Consider the following 21,627-nt stretch of genomic DNA (forward strand, 5'->3'; position numbering starts at 1 on the left):
TCACCATGGCTGCTGTTACTCGGAATAGGAAAACCTTGCAAAAAATCTCAGAGATAGCTGAACAGAATTTGACCCATTCTGACAATAAAGTTCATGCAGAAGGCCTTTTAAATTTGTACAAATTATGTTAATCTGTTATCAAACATGGCTTCTGTTACTAAACATAGAAAAATATTGAAACAACTTCTCAGGAAATGTTTGGTTCAAAAATATTTTATATCTGTAAGTAGTAACTGATACAGTTGGATTAGGCTACAAGTTCAAGTTTAAAAGGGAGAGAGACTGACATCTTTTAAATGACTTGTACTCAAAAACTACGATCTAAAGTTGACAGATTTCACAGCATCCTGGCATAATGCCTTGCTGATTTGCATATTTGATGCTGATCTGTTACCCAGTATTGCTGCCAATACCCAAAAATATGTAAAAACCTTTACATTTAAGAAAGCATCATACAAATCCAGATGTTCTGGTCAACTGCCCTTGTATTTCGCTTTTAGGTAAATGTCAGCCAGATGAATGATGTCAGACCCAAGGGTATGTGGGGTCATTCCAGGGGAGCCTAAAAGTACAATTATTAACATGTGGGAGATCTGCAGAATATTTTTCTTGAAGTTAAGAAGGGGTCATCATACTTGGAAAGGTTGTTGCTATAATAATGGTAAATATGGCCATATATGGACCAAATATGATTTTTTAAAATGATGTTTTACTACATAGCAGGGGAGCCCTGAGTGGCTGAGTGGTCTAAAGCGCTCACCGTTGCAGATCACTGCCATCTCACCTCTCTCTGCGTGGGTTTGAGTCTTGGGTTTGGCTAGTGTGGGTATGTGATAGAGCTTGCCGGTAGCTTCTCGTGGGTTGGTGGTTCTTTCCAGGGTTTTCCTGGGTTCTTCCTCCACCAATAATTCTAACCGCCATGTATAACCTATCTTGTGCTGAAAAAGGGTGTTAAACCCCATCACAACAACAACAACAACAACAACACAGCATTTTGAAGGTTATTCATTCTTAGGCCAGTAATGTGCCTTGCTTACTGATTCCATTGTAACTGACCAAGGCTGATCTGATCGTGGTAATTAAAAGGTCTCTGTTCACAAGACCAATACTTTAACCAAAGTGCCGTTTTACAGAGCTTCTGTACTTTTCTTTATCAATGTGTACAATATCGAGACAAATATCACAATTTCATACTTTTTTATATATAACTCTATTTATTAGCAGAATACTTAAAAAAAAATTAATACCAGCCATATCCATATATAATTTTTTCCCATGTATAATGGTTGCAGCTGTTTTCACACTGCCAGAGTTGTTGATTCAACTTAGTTATATCAAAAAATGTTGCACAGATGTTGCAGTAAAACTGGTCTTGAGGGATCTTGGCTATATGTGACCACCTGTCATTTACAACCACAATTGTAATGCATGGATTGATTTTATTATCTAAACACAATGTCACATGTGACCACCTGTCATTTACTACCACAATTGTAATGCATGGATTGATTTTATTATCTAAACACAATGTCACATGTGACCACCTGTCATTTACTACCACAATTGTAATGCATAGATTGATTTTATTATCTAAACACAATGTCACATGTGACCACCTGTCATTTACTACCACAATTGTAATGCATAGATTGATTTTGTTATCTAAACACAATGTCACGTGTGACCACCTGTCATTTACTACCACAATTGTAATGCATAGATTGATTTTATTATCTAAACACAATGTCACGTGTGACCACCTGTCATTTACTACCACAATTGTAATACATGGATTGATTTTATTATCAAAACACAATGTCACGTGTGACCACCTGTCATTTACTACCACAATTGTAATGCATGGATTGATTTTATTATCAAAACACAATGTCACGTGTGACCACCTGTCATTTACTACCACAATTGTAATGCATAGATTGATTTTATTATCTAAACACAATGTCACGTGTGACCACCTGTCATTTACTACCACAATTGTAATGCATGGATTGATTTTATTATCAAAACACAATGTCACGTGTGACCACCTGTCATTTACTACCACAATTGTAATGCATAGATTGATTTTATTATCTAAACACAATGTCACGTGTGACCACCTGTCATTTACTACCACAATTGTAATGCATGGATTGATTTTATTATCTAAACACAATGTCACATGTGACCACCTGTCATTTACTACCACACTTGTAATGCATAGATTGATTTTATTATCTAAACACAATGTCACATGTGACCACCTGCCATTTACTACCACAATTGTAATGCATAGATTGATTTTATTATCTAAACACAATGTCACGTGTGACCACCTGTCATTTACTACCACAATTGTAATGCATGGATTGATTTTATTATCTAAACACAATGTCATGTGTGACCACCTGTCATTTACTACCACAATTGTAATGCATAGATTGATTTTATTATCTAAACACAATGTCACGTGTGACCACCTGTCATTTACTACCACAATTGTAATGCATGGATTGATTTTATTATCTAAACACAATGTCATGTGTGACCACCTGTCATTTACTACCACAATTGTAATGCGTAGATTGATTTTATTATCTAAACACAATGTCACGTGTGACCACCTGCTGAACGTGACCAGTGACCATGATGACATGGCAGAATATGTATTTTGACATCGCTATGAATCAGCGCATCACAACAACATAAATAAACACCACTGATCTTTATCAAAACCATTTGTAACTATGACCACTTAGACTTCTAAAAAAAAGCTGGTTACCAATTTCTGAAATTTTATAGTTTGTGCATATTGTATCATATAGTATAGATTATAAATCTGACTAAAGTACATACAGATTGTTCCAGCAATATGAATGACTGTATCATACGAACAGAGACAAACACCACTGACCTTTATTTAATCCTTTGTAACAAGACCCGCTTGAAAATTAAAGATTGTTCTGCAAAGAAAAATAAAAAGAGATAAAGGAGTCTAGCTACTGGTTTATCAATTTGGCAGGTCAAGCATTTAGTGTCATTTCTTAAGACTGTAATCTAGGTTAAAGTACATTTCATAAAAGTAATGCTGAAGTCTTGGTAGTGGTCATGTACATTGTTTGTCTTTGGAGTTAGTTCATATTGTCTGGGGTAAATGAGGCCTTTGTCTGTTAAACCAGTTTGTGAGAATCATTTTTTGGATTCAGTTCATATTCTATAAGGATTGTGTTGTTTGTAGGGCTGTCAAAAATCACGAAAAACCAACCCGGGTACCCGTTGCGAAATTTAACGGGTACCCGGGTACCCGTTAGCACATGAATGACATGTACAACCGTAGACCAACTAATTTATCCCCATTTCTTTAATATTTTATATGGCGATAGAGGCTAACCGTGTAATGCACTACTCGGTCTGATGCGTCCGCACCGATGTAGCTGCGAATGATCTGACCGCACGCTATTAATTAATAAATTTATTTAGAATGACCTTTGTACACAGATGGTAGGTATAATCCAACTTTTAATGATCACTGTGATCAGCCGCGTTAAATCCTTTAGAACACTCACCTTTTTATAAAGTATAAGTCCTTGTTAGAACAGACCACGTTTATTCATCGGCTTTTGACCGCAGATTTGAATTACCCACGCATGCGTGTAAAGCAGCTTTACCACATGTCAAGAGTAATGCGTTAAAACCGTCTTTGTGTGTGTGTGTGTGTGTGTGTACGAAGATTTCAAGGTGTCTAGGTGATAATTGTTCATAATATAAATTGTGGGATTTCCTCGACATGTGTGTTCGGAAATCAAAGGTATCCATCTGGATTTCATTAAAAGAGCACGCAATGTACCGATCATTTAGCACCCACAATCAATAGTTATCGTCTACAAAGAGGTTTATTACCTGTAGAACAATGCTATGTTTTAACCTTGGTATATAATGCCTCGGGGATAACGGTTTGTCCTGTTGCACAATGCCAATGAATTTTATTAATCCAAACAGACTCTCTGATGTATTGTTTATTTATATTAAGCTGGGATCTGGTTTCTAATTAAAGCCATAGCTGTCACACCTGTTTGAAGTGGTTGGCGAGTGTGGCGATTTTTTTTTACGGGTACCCGCGTTTACGTTTCAATACCCGGGTTTTTCAATACGGTCGGGTACCCGGGTACCTGAGTACCCGCTGACAGCCCTAGTTGTTTGTTGCTTTTTTCAATGTTACAGAGATTACATCTCACACACCAGCCATCATCAGTTCAAGTTGGTGCGGCCAATTACATTCTTTATTTATAGTGTTAATCCCTTTATGTCATCTGTGAATTAAAACATTGACCTTTGTCTCTGAATACATTTTTATGTTTCTGGATCAGTTAATTATGACTTTTTATTTAATTCATTGGTACATATACAACCTGTGTGTGTGTGTGTGTGTGTGTGTGTATATATATATATATATATATATATATATATATATATATATATATTCCATATTTCCCCAAAGCCTGATCAAAACTGTTGTTTCAGTCATTATTACAATTGAACACTGATAACATTAACACCTAGCAACCTTAATAACAATGGAAGAACCTCCAAATAAAAAGAGAAAAAATCCTAACACTGCAGGGAATAGTTAATGTAATTGAAAGAAGTGAAAAAGAGGAAACCACTCACAAAATAGCAGTTTAAATGTCGTTAAAAACAAATGCTGGGTGTCATAAAGGACAAGGAGTAAATTAGAAATGTTTTCATATGCTCACACATGTAGACGTGATCTACAGATATAAATGTAACTTATGTTTAATGATAGATGTATAACTTTATTGATCTATAATTTTGTTTTCAGATGAATGCATGCAATATTTAGCAAGAATTGTGAATAAAGAACAGAATATATGTACAGTAATGTTGGTTATTTTTCCTTCTTAAATAGTGCTTAAATTCATGTTTGGAAACATGTTTTTTTTTTACAAATCTGTTACAAGAGACCACCTGTCTTGAGAGACTGTTTTTTGTTGGCAGAAGGGATGGTGTCTCAAGACTGGTTTTACTGTACATGTCAAGAAGGGTACTGAAGTTCTTATCTTTGCAGCAAGTTCTGTCTGTAATTCTTTTTTAGATATCTGATAACTTTTTTATATGCCAGCAGATGTGAGTATTGCCTATATCTTAACAGAGAAAGAGCAACTTCTTTTTGTATATATTAAAATTCACTATCCATTTGTTCTGCAGAAATCCAGGCGGGTAATTCTGCTTAGCGGTACGCCAGCTTTATCAAGACCTTCTGAACTGTACACTCAGATTGCTGCTGTTTGTCCCTTCCTTTTCAAATTCCATGACTTCGGAGTGAGATACTGTGATGGCAAGAAGGTACTAGAAACATTCAATAACAAGTTCACATTTAACTCTAGCAAAATATTCCTTATCCTTTCGAAGAAGTGCAGGGATATTGTGATGAGTCTTTCTCAGCATACTTATGTAAGTATGGATGTAAATACCTGTGTAACTTTACTTATGTAAGTATGGATGTAAATACCTGTGTAACTTTACTTATGGAAGTATGGATGTAAATGCCTGTGTAACTTTACTTATGTAAGTATGGATGTAAATACCTGTGTAAATTTACTTATGTAAGTTTGGATGTAAATACCTGTGTAACTTTACTTATGTAAGTATGGATGTAAATACCAGTGTAACTTTACTTATGTAAGGATGGATGTAAATACCTGTGTAACTTTACTTATGTAAGTATGGATGTAAATACCTGTGTAACTTTAAAATATCTCTGACTTGTCTCTTGTATATATCTTAAAATCATTATTTATGATCATTGGCTAATTGTTCGCACATGATAGACTGGGGCCAATGGGTGATGCCCTTGGGTCTTTTCCTGCTCCCAAGAACAGAGTACTGGGGTCATAAGTTGGAAACTATAGAGATTCCCACACTGTAGCCATATACGTTTTAGGAATGAAATGACAAATGTATACGTGTAACTGACATTGATCCCATGATCAGTCCCTACCAAAGAAACTTAGTTCCTGGGTTATGATTTTGAAACTGTTGAGATCCTCACCCATAACTGTATACTATACACTTTATAGACAGATTTATTCATGCATCTGATATTGACTCTGAGGTTCATCTCTATCCCTAGAGATGTAGCCCTAGGGTCATAACTTGGAGACAGTTGGAATCCAGTTTGGATCAAATCATGAACCCTTAAAAAGAAGTTTTATCTGTAAAGAATAAGGCTCTCATCTTCTTCAAGGGAAATAATGTAAGTCGCTCCCCTTTTGTATGAAGTCTTCCCCACCACCTGGTGGGACAGAAGTTATTTTAATGTGAATTTGATGAAAGAACTTTATGATATATTCTACAGGAGAAAATCTTAGGCCTTTTGAGACAGTGCAGTTTATATAACAACTTTGTACCAAATATGTTATAATTGCTTTTATATTTTGTATCATATATTTTTTTTAATATACAGTTTGCAGAATTTATTTTTATCTATCTTAGTATCTTGTAATAAATCTTGTCTGCATTTATTTTGAACAGCGTATTTTTCTGAAGTTTTTGCACAATTCTTAATTTTAGCATTTGTGCATAGGTGCTATTAAATGCTATCACACACACACACACACACACACACACACACACACACACACACGTTTTGTGCTATCTGCCTATTCATCCTTCTCTCATTCCCTCAATATGTCCATCTGTAAATCACACTTACCTTGTGTTGGTATCTCTGTAACTGTTGGTTCAACTGTCAAAGGAACATTTTATTTAACTTTTTCCCCATGTAATAAACAAGCTATGGGGACTTCTAAATTTAGGGGTCATTGGCAGTTTTGGGTGGGACAGTGTTTCTTGGGCTTGCTCAAGGAGCAAAAGTAACTGAGCACATTTTCTGGCTTGTACAGTAATGTTTTGCTCTACTGGTCATAAATCAGGACATCCTATTGGATAGTCTGTTGTCCATCATCTTTCTGTCTATTAGCACAAGATTACTATCACTGCTCTTCCTAAACTACTTGCCATGAAACTTACACACACATTCATCACATGGTCTGGTTGATCCTAAATAAAGGTAGTGCTGCTTAGGCATTTGGTATGGATGCCACAGCAGCTGTCTTGAAAATCTTGTTATCACCACTCTTTCTGAATGGAAAGCCACATTGACATGGATTTTTTTTTATCAAACTACTTTTTATAATGTCTATCTTGTTGTCAATGTAGAATATCAGAAATGGTTTCAGCACTCAGCACTTAAAAGGAAGAAATAGTTTTATCTTGAATTCTGGAAATTCTTTGTGGCCACTAAATTTGTATTTAAATGTATATGATCTGATTCACAGTTTGAGACATAACAGCAGTTTTGACTGGAACCTAATTTTTTCTTTCTTTTTTAAAGAAATTTTTTTGACTTGTTTTTTCTTTTCTTCCAAAAGCCTTATCAGTCAAATTAACCAATTAAACTTATTAGGCTTATTTTTGCTTCAGGATGTGTGACCCGGTTTGCTTTCTAGGCCATTGCAGCATTTTTTTTCATTTTTTTGAACTCATTTTGAAACTTGTTTTTATATGTTATTTTTGGACAAATTCCTTGTTTGCACAATCTAGCAAAAGCCTTTTTAGTTATAAGTTATTTGGTATGCATGTTTGTATGCAGATGTTGATGACTTTTTTAGATTTTCATTCCATTATTGGAATTTTTTTCATATTTTTCTATCTTTTTTAAAATTGCTGGAATTTTGGGGTTATCACTGAGGTTTATTTATTTTTAACAAAGATATAATTTGGTTTGTTTTTGCTTTTTGGTCATAAATTCTGCATGCAGTTAGTGTTAATGAATTGTTGGTGGGTGAGGGAGGTCTGCTGTGTATCCTTATTTGTCGGATCCAGCAACAAACCACACAGACCCACATCTGTCATTGCATTATGCAGTGGCAGATCTCAGTCTATGCAGTTTGTTAGGAATGTTCAGTCAAACAAGATCAGTTTAGCATCACACTGTACAACATGTTGTCTGCGACATGATCTCAGTAAATGTTAGAGAAAAATTACAAAGCTTATCTAAATTATGATAAAATGATTGCCCTGTATATGCGATAGGTTGTAATGGCCCTCATCCCTGTTCAGTGTCGGTTTGTGTTCAAGGATGAAATCGATTTCTTAACCCTCGCTCGAACTAGGCTTAATCCTGGTCTAGGATTTTTACTGAGTTCCAAGTTATAGTATGGCCAGGGCAAACAATGGATCTGTCATGATACTTCAGACAAACTTGAACCTGCCACATATCTGGGACAATCTGTTGATATCGCTCACAATTCCATGGGTTAACAGTTAGTAGAGATTAAATCGGTGTGTTGATGAAGTCCTTAGGGTGAGGATGAGAGCTTCAGGTGGCTTTATCTTTTGTTTGTCTGTGTAGTTGAAAAGTTAAAAACTGTGTCAAATATAAATATTACTACACAGTTAAACTTTCACCAAAGATTTTATTTTGAAGATAAGCCAGGTGTGTTTTCCTTACACTTGTAGATATCTTGTTTTTTTTCTTCAGAATCCCTGGGGATGGGATTATACAGGGTCATCTAACATGGAAGAGTTACAATTACTGCTTGAGGAGAAAGTCATGATAAGGTGGGCACATCATAAACATTCTTCCTCTGCAGAGATCATCCAGAAGTGAACAGTATTCAGAGAGACTATGAATTAATCACTCATTTAAAACTGCTTTTTATTGTTGATATTGCCATTATTTCTTTATGATTAACATTTGCACTAGTTGGGCTTGTTCTGTTGTTGTTTAGAAATATTTTCATAATCTTTTTATTATCAGGATTTTGAAAAGAAACTACAACCGGAATGAATATTTATGTGAACTTTTCCACATCAGAAATACCAATGTTACTTGATACTTCATCCTGGTATTTGTTCCACAGAGTCTTAGTAAAATAGGGAGTCTTTTGGTTTTGCCATTTAAGCAATTATATGCCTAATGATGGGAGTAGCAGTTGGATGTTTTCAGTTTGAATGTTTATCTAATTAAACCACAAGTTTCTGTTGGGAAGTTTTGCAAAAGAATTCTCTTTATACAGCAGACATGATTTTGTCTGTTTTAAAGCGGAATTCCGTTTTCTCCCGACCTAAATCCAAGTTTTCTTGATGCAGTCTGTTTTCTTTTAATCATCTCCGATCTGTTTTTTTTCCAGTTTTTTAAAATGGACTGTTCGGTCCCATTTCGCAATGACCCTTGTAATGTATTCGTTCCATATATTAGTTAGCCCACGACACATAAAGAGTATTCTGATTGGTCAAAAGTTTAAATTCATCCAATGAATCTTCATGGAAAAGAAATTGATGGCAATGGAAAGAAGAAGCATGCTTGCAGAAAATGGCATGCCGAGTTGTTGAGAGACCATGACACGAGAAGTTTAGATAAAGGTTTATAAAAACATATGGAAATTGGAATGGCTGGAGCGAAAAGTCAATGGCAGTTTAGTTGATCAGTTTATAAGAAAACTGAATGTTCGAGGATTGGCATTTTGTGACCTCTGCAATAAAGATATAAATTATGGAACCCCCAAAACCCCCTTTCAGATTTTCAGCTTTTTTTTATGGAAGACCAAAATCATGTGTGATACAGGTACTCTTGAAAGTCACGGGGGGTGGGGGGAATTGGCAAGGAGTAGATTCTTTGTTGCAGTTAATTAGATAATTAGCAAAGGCCAACTATAATAAGCGCTGTTTCATAGGGCGATTTTCATTTAACTGACAAGTTCTTACTGCAAAACAAACTAATACCCTTTTTTATTTATTTGCATTCAAGATTTCATAGATTTCTGGTTGAAAGTTAAATCCTGATAACACAGAGAAAAATGTGACAGTTCAGAGTAACTTTTTCACTACAGTTTCCTCTTAGGACGATCCCTGCCATCCTTCTAATTAAAATTTTTATATAAAATAAAAAAAACAGTAGTTGTTCATGTATGCGTCAAGATTTCCAGACTTTGAATGATGTTTTCATTGATTGACTAAACTACATTATTTGCCTTTCAAAGAGATGTATAAATTCGAGTCTGTTAGCATTGCTATTTTCAGTTTTTTTTTTTTTTGTTGTAGTGTAGAATGAACCATGCATCTGTTGGATATATTGATACAGGTTGACTAAGTTACCATGTAACTCTTTCCTTAATCTCTCACCTGCGTAAGAAGCACTAACAGTGTTGTTAACAAATGTTAAAGTTTTGTGTTAAAAGTATTTTCAAGTCTAGTTCAGGGTGATTAGGGCATGGTCACAGGTGAGATAGCATGTTCTGCAGAATGCATGTTGAATGTAAGCATTGTTTAGTTACCACATTCGAGTATGCCAGTAGGAACTGACACAAGTTTATATGCATTTATTCTAAATAACTGTCTATTATCAGAATAACTATTTAGCTGTCTTTATGATCATGTTGGTTCACTTTCTTACCTTGAATGGAAATATGTCACAGAAAACATGAAGTTTTTTTTCTAAAGATGAACTTTTTTTAAAATAAAGAAGAACTTAAAGAAAGTCATTTCCAAGGTAAGTTGTTTGAAAATTGCTTTTGGTGAATTAACTTGTACTTGTAGGATATACATTTTCCTGATTTGGGCTGACCTGGCCATAAGGTCAAATGAATTTCTGGTATGGCCCCACATTTGTTATGTCTGACCATCTCAACATTTGCTTGTTATGATTCTGGAGGTAATATATTTAATTTAATTTTTATCAAACTTGGAACATCCATATCTCCATTGATTTTGGTAATAAGCATGATCCATGCCTCAGATTGATTGAACTTGTTACTATTCTGGAGGCCATATTCATGATAAGGTTTGATGAAACTTGGTTAATAGGCTTATAACATCAGGATCATGCAGTGGCTTGATAATAAGCAAGATCATGCATATTAATGAGGAGATTTCGCATCTGATTGGCAGAGCTTGTTACCACTTTATATTCCAGTTTTGATCTGACTTAAAATTAAATGATGTGAATGATAATGTAAAAATAATAATTGTTGTATGGTTCTAAAGTTAGATATATTTATTGTAGCAGTAGGGACAGAATTTAAACCCTCGGGTTTAATATCTTTACTCATATACCAAACAAGGTTAGAACCATGCAAAATTCGTAGGATCTATATTTTAAATGAATGTTGCTTGTTTGTTTTCAGACGTATGAAGAAGGATGTATTGACACAGTTACCAGCCAAGTGTAGGCAGATGGTACTCCTGGATCCCAGCTCACTTAAAATTAACAAAGAGTTGAAGAATGCTGGGAAGATCATGAAGTCCAAACACCTCAAGGTCACCTCTTTTCATTGCCTTGTTTATCGATTACATTACACAAATAAGAGCAAACATAACGAAAGTAACTAAGTTTACAAGTAAATGTGTCATGCAGCATCATCAATGGTTAGCAGAAAAGCAGAACAGGATTTGCTACATTCGTCTTCACATATGTTATAGTTTTTTCAGAACAAACACACAGTTTAGTTATTATAGTATGACCCTGTATCCATTATTCATCTTTTGCATGTCCCTTGACAATATTGTTCTTCAACTTCTCCTGATCAACTACAAAACCAGTTTCATTTGGATATGGCAGAAAATATCGTGGCATTCACTGCCTTTAATGTTGTACAGGTGTTGTTAATCAGCAATCAAATATTGATACTGTTACTAAAAACACAATTTTTGTAACAACTACTCAAATTTTGCTATTAGAAATTTGACAGAAATTTACCTGGCTTGAAGGCTTTTAAAATTGATACAAATGAAGCCATTCCACTTTCAAATATGGCCACCATTACTAATAATAGAAACACCTTAAAAGAATTTCTTCTTAAGTACCACTGGATTGAAATTGACTAGAAAGGATCCAGGCATCTGCTATCAGATATGATCACTCTGCTACTGAAAATACAAAAGCTCAAAAACTGCATGACATAATTTGACCAATTTGACAGAAAGCATATTAGCATGACAGCCTTTCAAGACCAATTTGACAGAAAGAATATTAAAATGAAGGCCATTCAAGACCAATTTGACAGCATATTAGCATGAAGGCCTTTCAAGACCAATTTGACAGCATATTAGCATGAAGGCCTTTCAAGACCAATTTGACAGCATATTAGCATGAAGGCCTTTCAAGACCAATTTGACAGAAAGCATATTAGTGTGAAGGCCTTTCTCCTTCAAATACGTTCCCCAATCACATTAACATTAGGGATATAAGCCTGCTACCTCTCGAATCCAGCCCTACTAAAAGACGAAAATTCGTCTTTTCGGTCTATCTCATATAGACCAAAGGGCAATAACTCTTGCCCCTTACCTCTCCTTGCCACCTCCAGGTGTCGCTAGTTTTTAAGCTTTGCTTGTACTGATAACACATACATTATACCTCCAAACAATCCAAGCCATCTTAGCGTTAAATTGGACCATCCGAAGTTAAATTTGGATTTATTGTGTTGGACAATCATTCTTCTACAGGTTGTATACATTATTTTAACAATTTTTTTCAAAATTGAGAGACTTTGTCACCCTTACAGATTTCGTTTACTGAAGACCATGTTACACACCCTATCGCGGAACTCATATTGTCAATTAAGAGTTAACGCAACACTGACTAATTTCGCTTACTCCGTTAGTAGCGGTTGTGGTATTAGCGAATTAATAACATGCTGAATTGATAAATTGTGCTTTGTTTTCTTTTCTTGTGTCGTTTCAGTAGAAATGTCAGCCAAATGCATGAAATGCAAAAAGTTCAAAGCAAAAGAAGACAACCATGACTTTTGTATGTACCAAGTGTACATCATCTATACCATGCAGCGTGTGTAATACTTGGACAGAGCAAACGTGGGCTGATGTAGTCCAGAAGGCAGCAAAAGGGAGGGATAGACGGAATAAGTCGAAGAAAGATAGCATTGATGTCCTCGGTATACGTCCGAAGACAGCCTCCATTGTGAGCCATGTGGGGGACGTTGGGGTCCCTCCCTCCACCTAAAGTTCGTCATTTGCAAGTAACATCAGCGGCAATGGAGGAAAATAATGTTGACAGGGTACAACAGTCCAACTTTGAACAGATGCGTCGTTTGGTCCAGGAAACGACAACGCAGCTATTGACATCAGGCCAGATCTTACCCTTATTTCCCTCGCTCGTTCCACAGCTTTTTCTGACTCTTTGGGGGAATGTTCCCCCAATTTTAGGCTGCCCAATGGGCGTAAGTCCCCCTGCAAGTCCGAGCATGGTCTTCGGGCCTGTGAGTCAGGACGCATGGGGTTTTTACCGGATCCATTGGATCCATTTCTTTATACAACCTCTACGTCACCGGCCGTCCGGCTGTCCCAGCATGGGGACCCTATTGCTAAAACGGTCCGACCAAACATGACTTACGGGGATTTTAGTGATAAATCCGTCTGTCAAGCTGTACCGCCGGCAACATACCAATACTATGGCGGAGATTTTAGTGAGAAATCTTTCCGTCCAGCCAGGCCATTGGAGCAGCCGGTACCGGTGATAGCAGGACCATCGCCAACATTCAGACCGACACAAGCCAGACAAACCAGCTGGCAGGGCCGTCCGTCCATATGTTCACGGCTTATCCACAAGGGAGAGTTAGTGACAGTGTTAAGGATGACGGAATCGCATCATCTATGCCACCTGGTATGCTCTATCCAGAAATGCAAGCTATTACAGAATACGACTCGGCACACAGTGAGGGTGATGAAACTCCTGCAAATCAGCCATACACAGATCCAACCATATAACAGACTGAGTTTGGCTTCAAGGCGGCAGTGGAAGAAATTTATAGGGTGTTGGCAACTTCAGAATGCCCTCCACCTTCTACCGCCACTCAAGACTACAAAGTTAGGATGTCTGTAGATCTTGACGGGGAGGAAGAGACGCCGTCCTTCCGGCTCCTTCCCCGGTCGGAAAAAATTAAGGAGATCAATGATCGTCTATCAGGACGAATAGGTGATCCGGGGAATGCTAAGGCATTCTTTTCAGAAAGCCAAGTACCAGCGACGTTCTCGTGTCGCTGGTACAAAACTCATTCAGACGCCTTCAGTACGGATCTTCCGGCCTTGGACAAAAATAGGGCAGCAGTTCACATGTCCGCTCCACTGTTTTACAAAGTGGACAAAAATGTGTTCCATGTCACTTCAAAGCTAGTCCGGAACGTAGTCGCTACGTCTTCAATGTTAGACTTGGCTTCATTAGCCATTTTTCCGACTTGCAGAAAAATCCGACAATGACCATGCTTGGGAAGCGACGGCCCGGATTGCTAGAGTTATTAACAGGACAGTTCACTATTTCATGGCTAATGCGTTGACTGCTTCGGCCAACTTAGACCTGATATGACGTGATGCATGTCTGCGGTCCACGTCGCTCAAGCCCCATCATACTCTGGCTTTATGGATGACTTCGTTTGGGTTGCCTTTACTCTTTGGAGGAAAAATTGAAGAAGTTCGGAAGCAGGCAGCTCAGGAACTGCCCCTCCAACTCGCCGCCCAACCCTCGCAGGCATTTAGAAAATATCAGCCCCTGCCACAGCAGAGGGATGATTGGCAAACCAGGGACAAAGGATCCTTACAATCAAATGTGCAGTATAGATCCCAACCCAATGTCAGGAGACAACAGTCTAATCAAGCTAGGAGGCAACCATACAGAGGCGGTAAGAAACAAAGTTTCTCCGTCTTCAAGCCTCCTAACTCTAAAAATTGACATACCCTCTCCACCACCCACGGACAGCCTACCTGTGGGCGGCCGCCTCCTGCAATTTCAGGACCACTGGACCACCTTTTTTCCTCAGAACGATTGGGTGATGCAGGTCATTTCGGAGGGACTTCGGATTTCATTTATCCAACTCCCTCCCCCGTCCTCCTCTCCCCTCTTCACGGACGTACCATCCGATCGGGAGAAGGATACCTTTCTACAACAGGAGATATGGTCGCTCATAGAAAAATGGGCGGTGGAGATTGTGAAAAAACCTCAATCGCCGGGGTTTTATTCCAGGCTGTTTCTTATCCAGAAGACAAAAGGCAAGTTGAGGCCGATCATCGACCTGAGTCGCCTCAGCCAATACATTTTACCACCAAAATTCAAGATGGAAACGGCGAGATCAATCTGTCTTTCCATCCGGCGGGACGAGTATGCTGTCAGTCTAGATATGACTGACACATATTTTCACGTCCCTATCCACCCCGCGTCACGGAAATTTCTCCGATTCGCTTACCGCGATGCGGTTTATCAGCTCCAGGTCCTACCCTTTGGCCTCAACATCAGCCCTTGGGCTTTTACCAAGCTTATGGATTGCATTGTCACCCTGTTCCGCTCGACTTCATCTACAGGGATGGCAGTGTACTTGGACAGCATCCTCCAGAAACATGGTAAGTTCTATTCTGCTCAAAGGCAGAAACGATCTTTTAGCACTTTTAGATCATCTAGGCTTTCTCATGAACTGGGAAAAATCCGATCTCCGTCCATCTCAGCGTTTTGTCCATCTGGGTATGGAGTTTCTCACTGATCTGAATCTGGTACGGCTTCCTCGTGCTCGCGTAATCCGGATCGTCGAACTCGTCGAGTCCGTTTCCAACAGGATGTGGATTTCAGCGAGAGAATTCTTGCAACTCCTCGGATTATTCAATGCGGTGGCGGACTTGATCCCGCTTGGCCATCTTTTTATGTGTCCCTTACAAATGACGTTACTGGCACAATGGCGCCCCTTTTCAAGTCTCCTCAATCAAACAATAATGATCACGCCCAAGATATGATTATTCCTGTGTCAGTGGCACAACCCCGGTTGGCTGTCCACGGGGATTCCTCTGGAGATGCCCCAAGCGGAGATAACGGTATGTACCGACGCCAGTACCTACGGTTGGGGTGCCCACCTGTTGCCAGACTTCGCTACAGTCAGCGGCACGTGGGAGTCAGGGGAGAGGCCTCGCCACATCAACCTTTTAGAAATGCGGGCTGTCATCAATGCCTTTCATTTCTGGAAGGATCAACTCTCAGGAAAAACTGTCCTCATTATGTCAGACAACTCTGTGGTGGTGACTTACCTCCTCAAACAAGGGGGCACCAAATCACCAGACCTGTGCATTCTGATCTGGCAGTTTCTACGTTGGTGAGACGACCTCCACATCATCGTACAAATCAGACACATTCCTGGCAGACTCAGTGTCTTGGCCGACACTCTATCAAGGAAAGGTCAAGTCATTCACATGGAATGGTCACTCCATCAATCAATCTTTCTTTGGATTTGCACACTTTGGGGGCGTCCGATGATCGATCTTTTTGCGACAAGGTGGAATCGCAAGTTGCCCACCTTCGTCTCTCCGGTTCCAGACCCACAGGCTTGGGCCGTGGACACTCTGTCAATCAGCTGGGAGGGGTTGTGGGCATTCGCCTACCCTCCCACGGTTTTGGTACCGAAAATAATCCAGAGGTTAAGGGGTCAGAACTGTCGGATGATTCTGATTGCCCCTCTCAGATGGAACAAGTCCTGGGTCACCGATCTACTCGATCTAGCGATAGATCTACCCAGGAAGATTCCAACCAGCCCAAATCTTCTCAAACAACCGTGGTCACAGGTGTTCCACCCCTGCCCGGACCGTCTTCTTCTTCACGCTTAAGGCTCTTGTCCGGGCAGCCTTGCGAGACAAACAATTTAAACCTTCGATTGTGGAGAGACTCTCAAGAGCAAGAAGGCCCTCCACTCTGAAGGCTTACGAGGGAAAGTGGCGTGTTTTCAGGGACTGGTGCCATATCAGTAACATCGTCCCTTTGAGTGTCTCAATCCCTCAACTGGCCGACTTTTTTCTCTGGCTTTTCAAGGAGAAACAGTTGGCCCCAATTACTATCAAAGGCTACCGCTCCATGATATCAGACACATTCCACCATCATGGTAGATGTGATATTGGGCATAACAAAGATCTATTAGATCTTTTAGCCAATTTTGATTTCAATCGACCAAAATCCCTCACCCTGTTTCCAAAATGGAATCTGTCCTGGGTTTTAACATGGCTCAATTCAGACAAATTTGAACCTTTAGCCAACACTTCGTTAAAGCTACTATCATACAAAACATGTTTCTTGATAGCCTTAGCTTCAGCATGCAGGGTGAGCTAGTTACATGCCCTTTCCAGTGACCCGAACTTTCTTCAGTTTAGATCAAATGGTTCGGTGGTCCTCCAGACGCAACCAGGCTTTGTAGCCAAAAATAGGTTACCATCCATTGGCAATCAAAGAATCATCATTCACTTGCTCTCTTCCATAGATAAGTCAAGAGCAGCAGCCATGCAAGATCCTGTTCGTGCACTCAAGCACTACTTAAAACGCACAGAGGCATGTCGGAACACACGTAAGCGCCTCTTTCTTCCGCTCAAAGCTGGTAAACGGGATATCACCCCTCAAGCCCTTGCTTCATGGCTGAAGTGGGTTATACGCTCAGCATACTCTGAGGTCTCACAAGATCAGAGTTGCCTCATGAAGATTACAGCTCATGAGATTAGAGCAATCTCGGCGAGCCAAGCATTCGAACGCAATGTTTCGATCCGAGATATAATAGAAGCTGTTGGCTGGCATGCAGAGTCAACCTTCTCCAGTTTTTATCTCAGAGATTTGGCTTCACAGAGGCAAACCTTGAATCTGGTAGGTCCGGTGTTGGCAGCCCAGATGACCACCAGACCCATTTAAAACAATCAGCACAGCCTATCAGCTTCGCTGGATTCGTCAGTGAAATTTCATAGGTAAGAAGATTTCAATATCAATCTTCTTAACCGTATATAGGGGTCACATATAACGGGACCCTAGGCTTTGTTGCTGATGAAATTAGGAGAACGGGTTATCGTTCAAATGGGGAATCCAGCCATCATTCCCTAAAAGGTACCCGGAGTGGAGGTAGGATGCTCAGCATTCCCTCCTCTTATTACTTATTCTCCTAATGTTAATGTGATCGGGGAACGTAATTGAAGGAGAAAGCAAATTTTTAGTAAATTGTGTTTCTCCGAGAATACTTACCCGATCACATTACTTAAAAACCCTCCCAACCACCCTGCTTTGCGAGCATCCTCATATAATATATATCGCTCAGCTTAAAAAACTAGCGACACCTGGCGGTGGCAAGGGGAGGTAAGGGGCAAGAGTTATTGCCCTTTGGTCTATATGAGATAGACCGAAAAGACGAATTTTCGTCTTTTAGTAGGGTTGGATTCGAGGGGTATCAGGCTTATATCCCTTATGTTAATGTGATCGGGTAAGTATTCTTGGACAAACACAATTTACTAAAAATTTGCTTTCAAGACCAATTTGACAGAAAGCATATTAGCGTGAAGGCCTTTCAAGACCAATTTGATAGAAAGCATATTAGCATGAAGGCCTTTCAAATTTATTTCAGTGATGTATGTGTCCACTGTTGCTAAAATCAGAATAAGATTTTTAAAAACTTCTGAAAAACCCTATTCATATTTTAATCTAATTTGGCGGACAGCATGTTTGTATGAATGATTTTCAGTCTTATACAAATGATGTCAATCTGCCATCAAATATGGCTTCCATTACTAAAAATAAAAATGTAAATGATTTCTACTAACATAATTTCACTGCAATTGACAGAATTCTTCCTAGCATGGAAGACCTTTTAAATTTGTACAAGTGATGCTAATCCACTGTAAAATATGGCGATTGTGACTAAAAATAAAAAACCTGTAAACAGCTTTTCCAAAACTGCTACACAGAAAGTATCAAAATTTGACTAAAAAGAATCCTGGCATGAAGGCATTTCATGTTTTATATGGATCATGCTGATCTGCCACTCAGCTAAAAATAAAAACTTAAAATAACCTTTAATTCATTAAATTTTAACGAAAGCATCCTGACATTAAAACTTTTTGCCCAGATGCTGATCCATTGTTCAGTATGACCATTGGTAATAAAATAAAAAACCTTTAAATATCTTTGTATTAACTGGTGATCCATTGTTCACTATGACCATTGGAGGTACAATAAAAAAAAACTTTAAATATCTTTGTATAAACTGGGCAACAAAGGTTGATAGAATTTCACAGAAAGCAACCTGGGTGTAAGGCATTTCAAGTTTGCACAAATAATGCTGATATGCCATCCAATATGGCTGTCATTACTTAAAAATGTAATATCTGTTAAATATCAGAAAGCATCATACCAGTCCAGATTTCTTCGCTGGTTTTCTTGCATTTGACTCTTAGATATGGGACGAATAAGCCTCTTAAAAAGTTAAAACAGTACGTGCAAGTAAATGATGCCCCAGTGCTAGACATCACTTAAACTGCCACTGCAGACATTGTAGCAATATGACTAAAAGATCAGCATAAAAAACGAAGGTATCTTTCATTGGGTGTGTGTGTGTGGTTTGGATTTTTAACGTAGCTTTACAAATTTTTTAGTCATATTGCTACAATGTCTGCAGTGGCAGTTCAAGTGATGTCTAGCACTGGGGCATCATGCTGCATGCACACATGTGGCATCATGGCCCATCCAGTCAAATCATCCTGACACCAGGCCAACCAGTCCTAACACTAACTTCTTAATGCAGAGTGCCAAGTAAGGCAGCTGTTAGTACCATTTTTCTAAGTCTTTGGTATGACTTGGCCGTTGTTCAAATCTGCAACCTCCTGCATCTGAAGTGGATGCTCTAAACACTTAGGCCACTGAAGTGATTGAGTGACCTTGTTAAGTTTGTATTAGTGCTGATGACTTTGTTATTTATTTAAAATATTTTTAAAAATAGTTCAGTAGTGCACTTAGGATCCAAAGGATAAGGGACATCGTTGCCCCCAGTCCTTCAATTTTTGGGGATTCAACAATTTTCAAAGGGACAAAGATCATAGATCATACTAAATATACGCTAGTAGTGTGGTAAGAAAAAAAGAGATAATTTTATTTACTTTGACAGTTTTACCACCTTCACTTTTTTCATCTGCACTTTGATATAACCTGTTCCTTGGGCATGAGTATTATTGCTATACATTTTTTTATCAAATGTTCAAGTGACTTATGAAAATGAGATATGTGTTTGAGTATCTGATTCACCTGAACAGAGCTGCACTATTATCTGTTAAAAACTACTCTCATTTAACTTTGGTGGTTGTTCATTATAAACCAGCATTTATTTTAATAATTCCCATATTTTCTGAATTATTTTTCTTTTCAAGCTGATAATTCATTTTAAATTTGTTTGTATCTGCAGATTTTTCACCCCAGAAGTTAAGTCCCTCCAGCCTCAGAAATACATTACACTAAGATTTGCAACATGGCAGACTACTACATTACTTGCATATTCAGGTTGCCATAAATGTTGTTTTAAAATGGAAATTAAATGCCATTGTAAAGTTGTATTGCCCTTAGTAATGATGGTCATGACTGCAGCAAACATATATATAGACAGATGTGTAGTAAAAAGTAGTAGGCAAATTTTTTTTAATCTTCCCTGATGAAAAGTATGCTTAAGAGATGCATAGGAATTAAGGTTTAGATGACAGTGAAAACAAAATTGGGGGGTGGGGAACCTGTGGTCCTGCACTCAAGGTGCAATGCAGATAACTTCATTCTTCTGGGTATGCTTCAGACTAATTCTCGTCATATACCATATGTACTTCTTTATAAGTTGAATCAAATAGAAACGGCTTAAAACTATCTGCTGTTGCATAATGCACTGGCAGATCTGGGTCAATGCAGTTTTTTAGAAGTAATCAGTAGAACAAATAAATCAGGACAATGACTTGCAGGTTCATTATGTGATGGTAAATCAGTCTCATTTGTTTGCAATAACATTTGACTTATAAGTGAGTATATTTGGTATATAGTTTGTGATACATTAAAATGGCATTGTTACCTTTTTATTGGTATTGATGGCATTGTTATTTTTGTTTTAAATTGATTCCATTCATCTTGTAGTAATTCTCATTATTTATGTGTGTTATTTTCAGGGTATGGAACAAAGAGGGGCACTGTTAAGCTATTTTCATGAGACAAGCAGAGCTAAACTATCCGCAGTGAGGTAAGAGAGAAAGTATTGTATTCTTTATGGATAGATTTTACTCATTCTTCACCTTTTTGTCAAGATAAAAACTTCTAAAATCAGTTTTAACCATTGTTCACAAAATTTGCTTGCTTAAATTTATTCAATTTACTTTTGACTAATCAGAGTAGCTAATACTCTCTGCACACTGGTGTTTGTTAATGAGTACCATTTATACTTATTAGTTGAGTCCGGCTGGACACCGCACAGACTCAAATCTAACATCACCTAAGGCCAGAATAAAAAATGTATGTGTTTCCAGTTGGCCGACAGTCCCTGTTTATCATTGCCAACCCTAGAACTTTTTTCCTCCCAGGGTATACACAAATAATAATAATACATTTTATTTGAAAATCATGAAATTGATTTGAGCATCTAATTGAGCAAGTTGTTCCCAGAACTCAAAGCACATAGTACATTTTATATATATATATATATATATATATATATATATATATATATATATATATATATATATGAATAATAGTCATTTAAATAGCAAAATAACTACAAACCTAACCTAATTTTAAAA

General features: G+C 38.1%; 1 protein-coding gene across 1 annotated transcript in view; it reads left to right on the forward strand.

Annotated features, from left to right (window-relative positions):
* LOC149775960 (SNF2 related chromatin remodeling annealing helicase 1-like) overlaps positions 1 to 21,627 on the forward strand; it is an 80,283-nt gene that overhangs the window by 38,880 nt on the left and 19,776 nt on the right. Inside the window, exons 8-11 of the mRNA XM_089940845.1 lie at positions 5,227 to 5,364; positions 8,564 to 8,643; positions 11,208 to 11,340; positions 21,004 to 21,074. Of these exons, the coding sequence (XP_089796971.1) occupies positions 5,227 to 5,364; positions 8,564 to 8,643; positions 11,208 to 11,340; positions 21,004 to 21,074 (422 nt within the window). The remainder of the gene's footprint in view (positions 1 to 5,226; positions 5,365 to 8,563; positions 8,644 to 11,207; positions 11,341 to 21,003; positions 21,075 to 21,627) is intronic.

The sequence above is a fragment of the Sinohyriopsis cumingii genome, chromosome 18, assembly GCF_028554795.1.
Source record: "Sinohyriopsis cumingii isolate HCF-2022 chromosome 18, ASM2855479v2, whole genome shotgun sequence".
Taxonomy (NCBI): Eukaryota; Metazoa; Mollusca; class Bivalvia; order Unionida; family Unionidae; genus Sinohyriopsis; species Sinohyriopsis cumingii.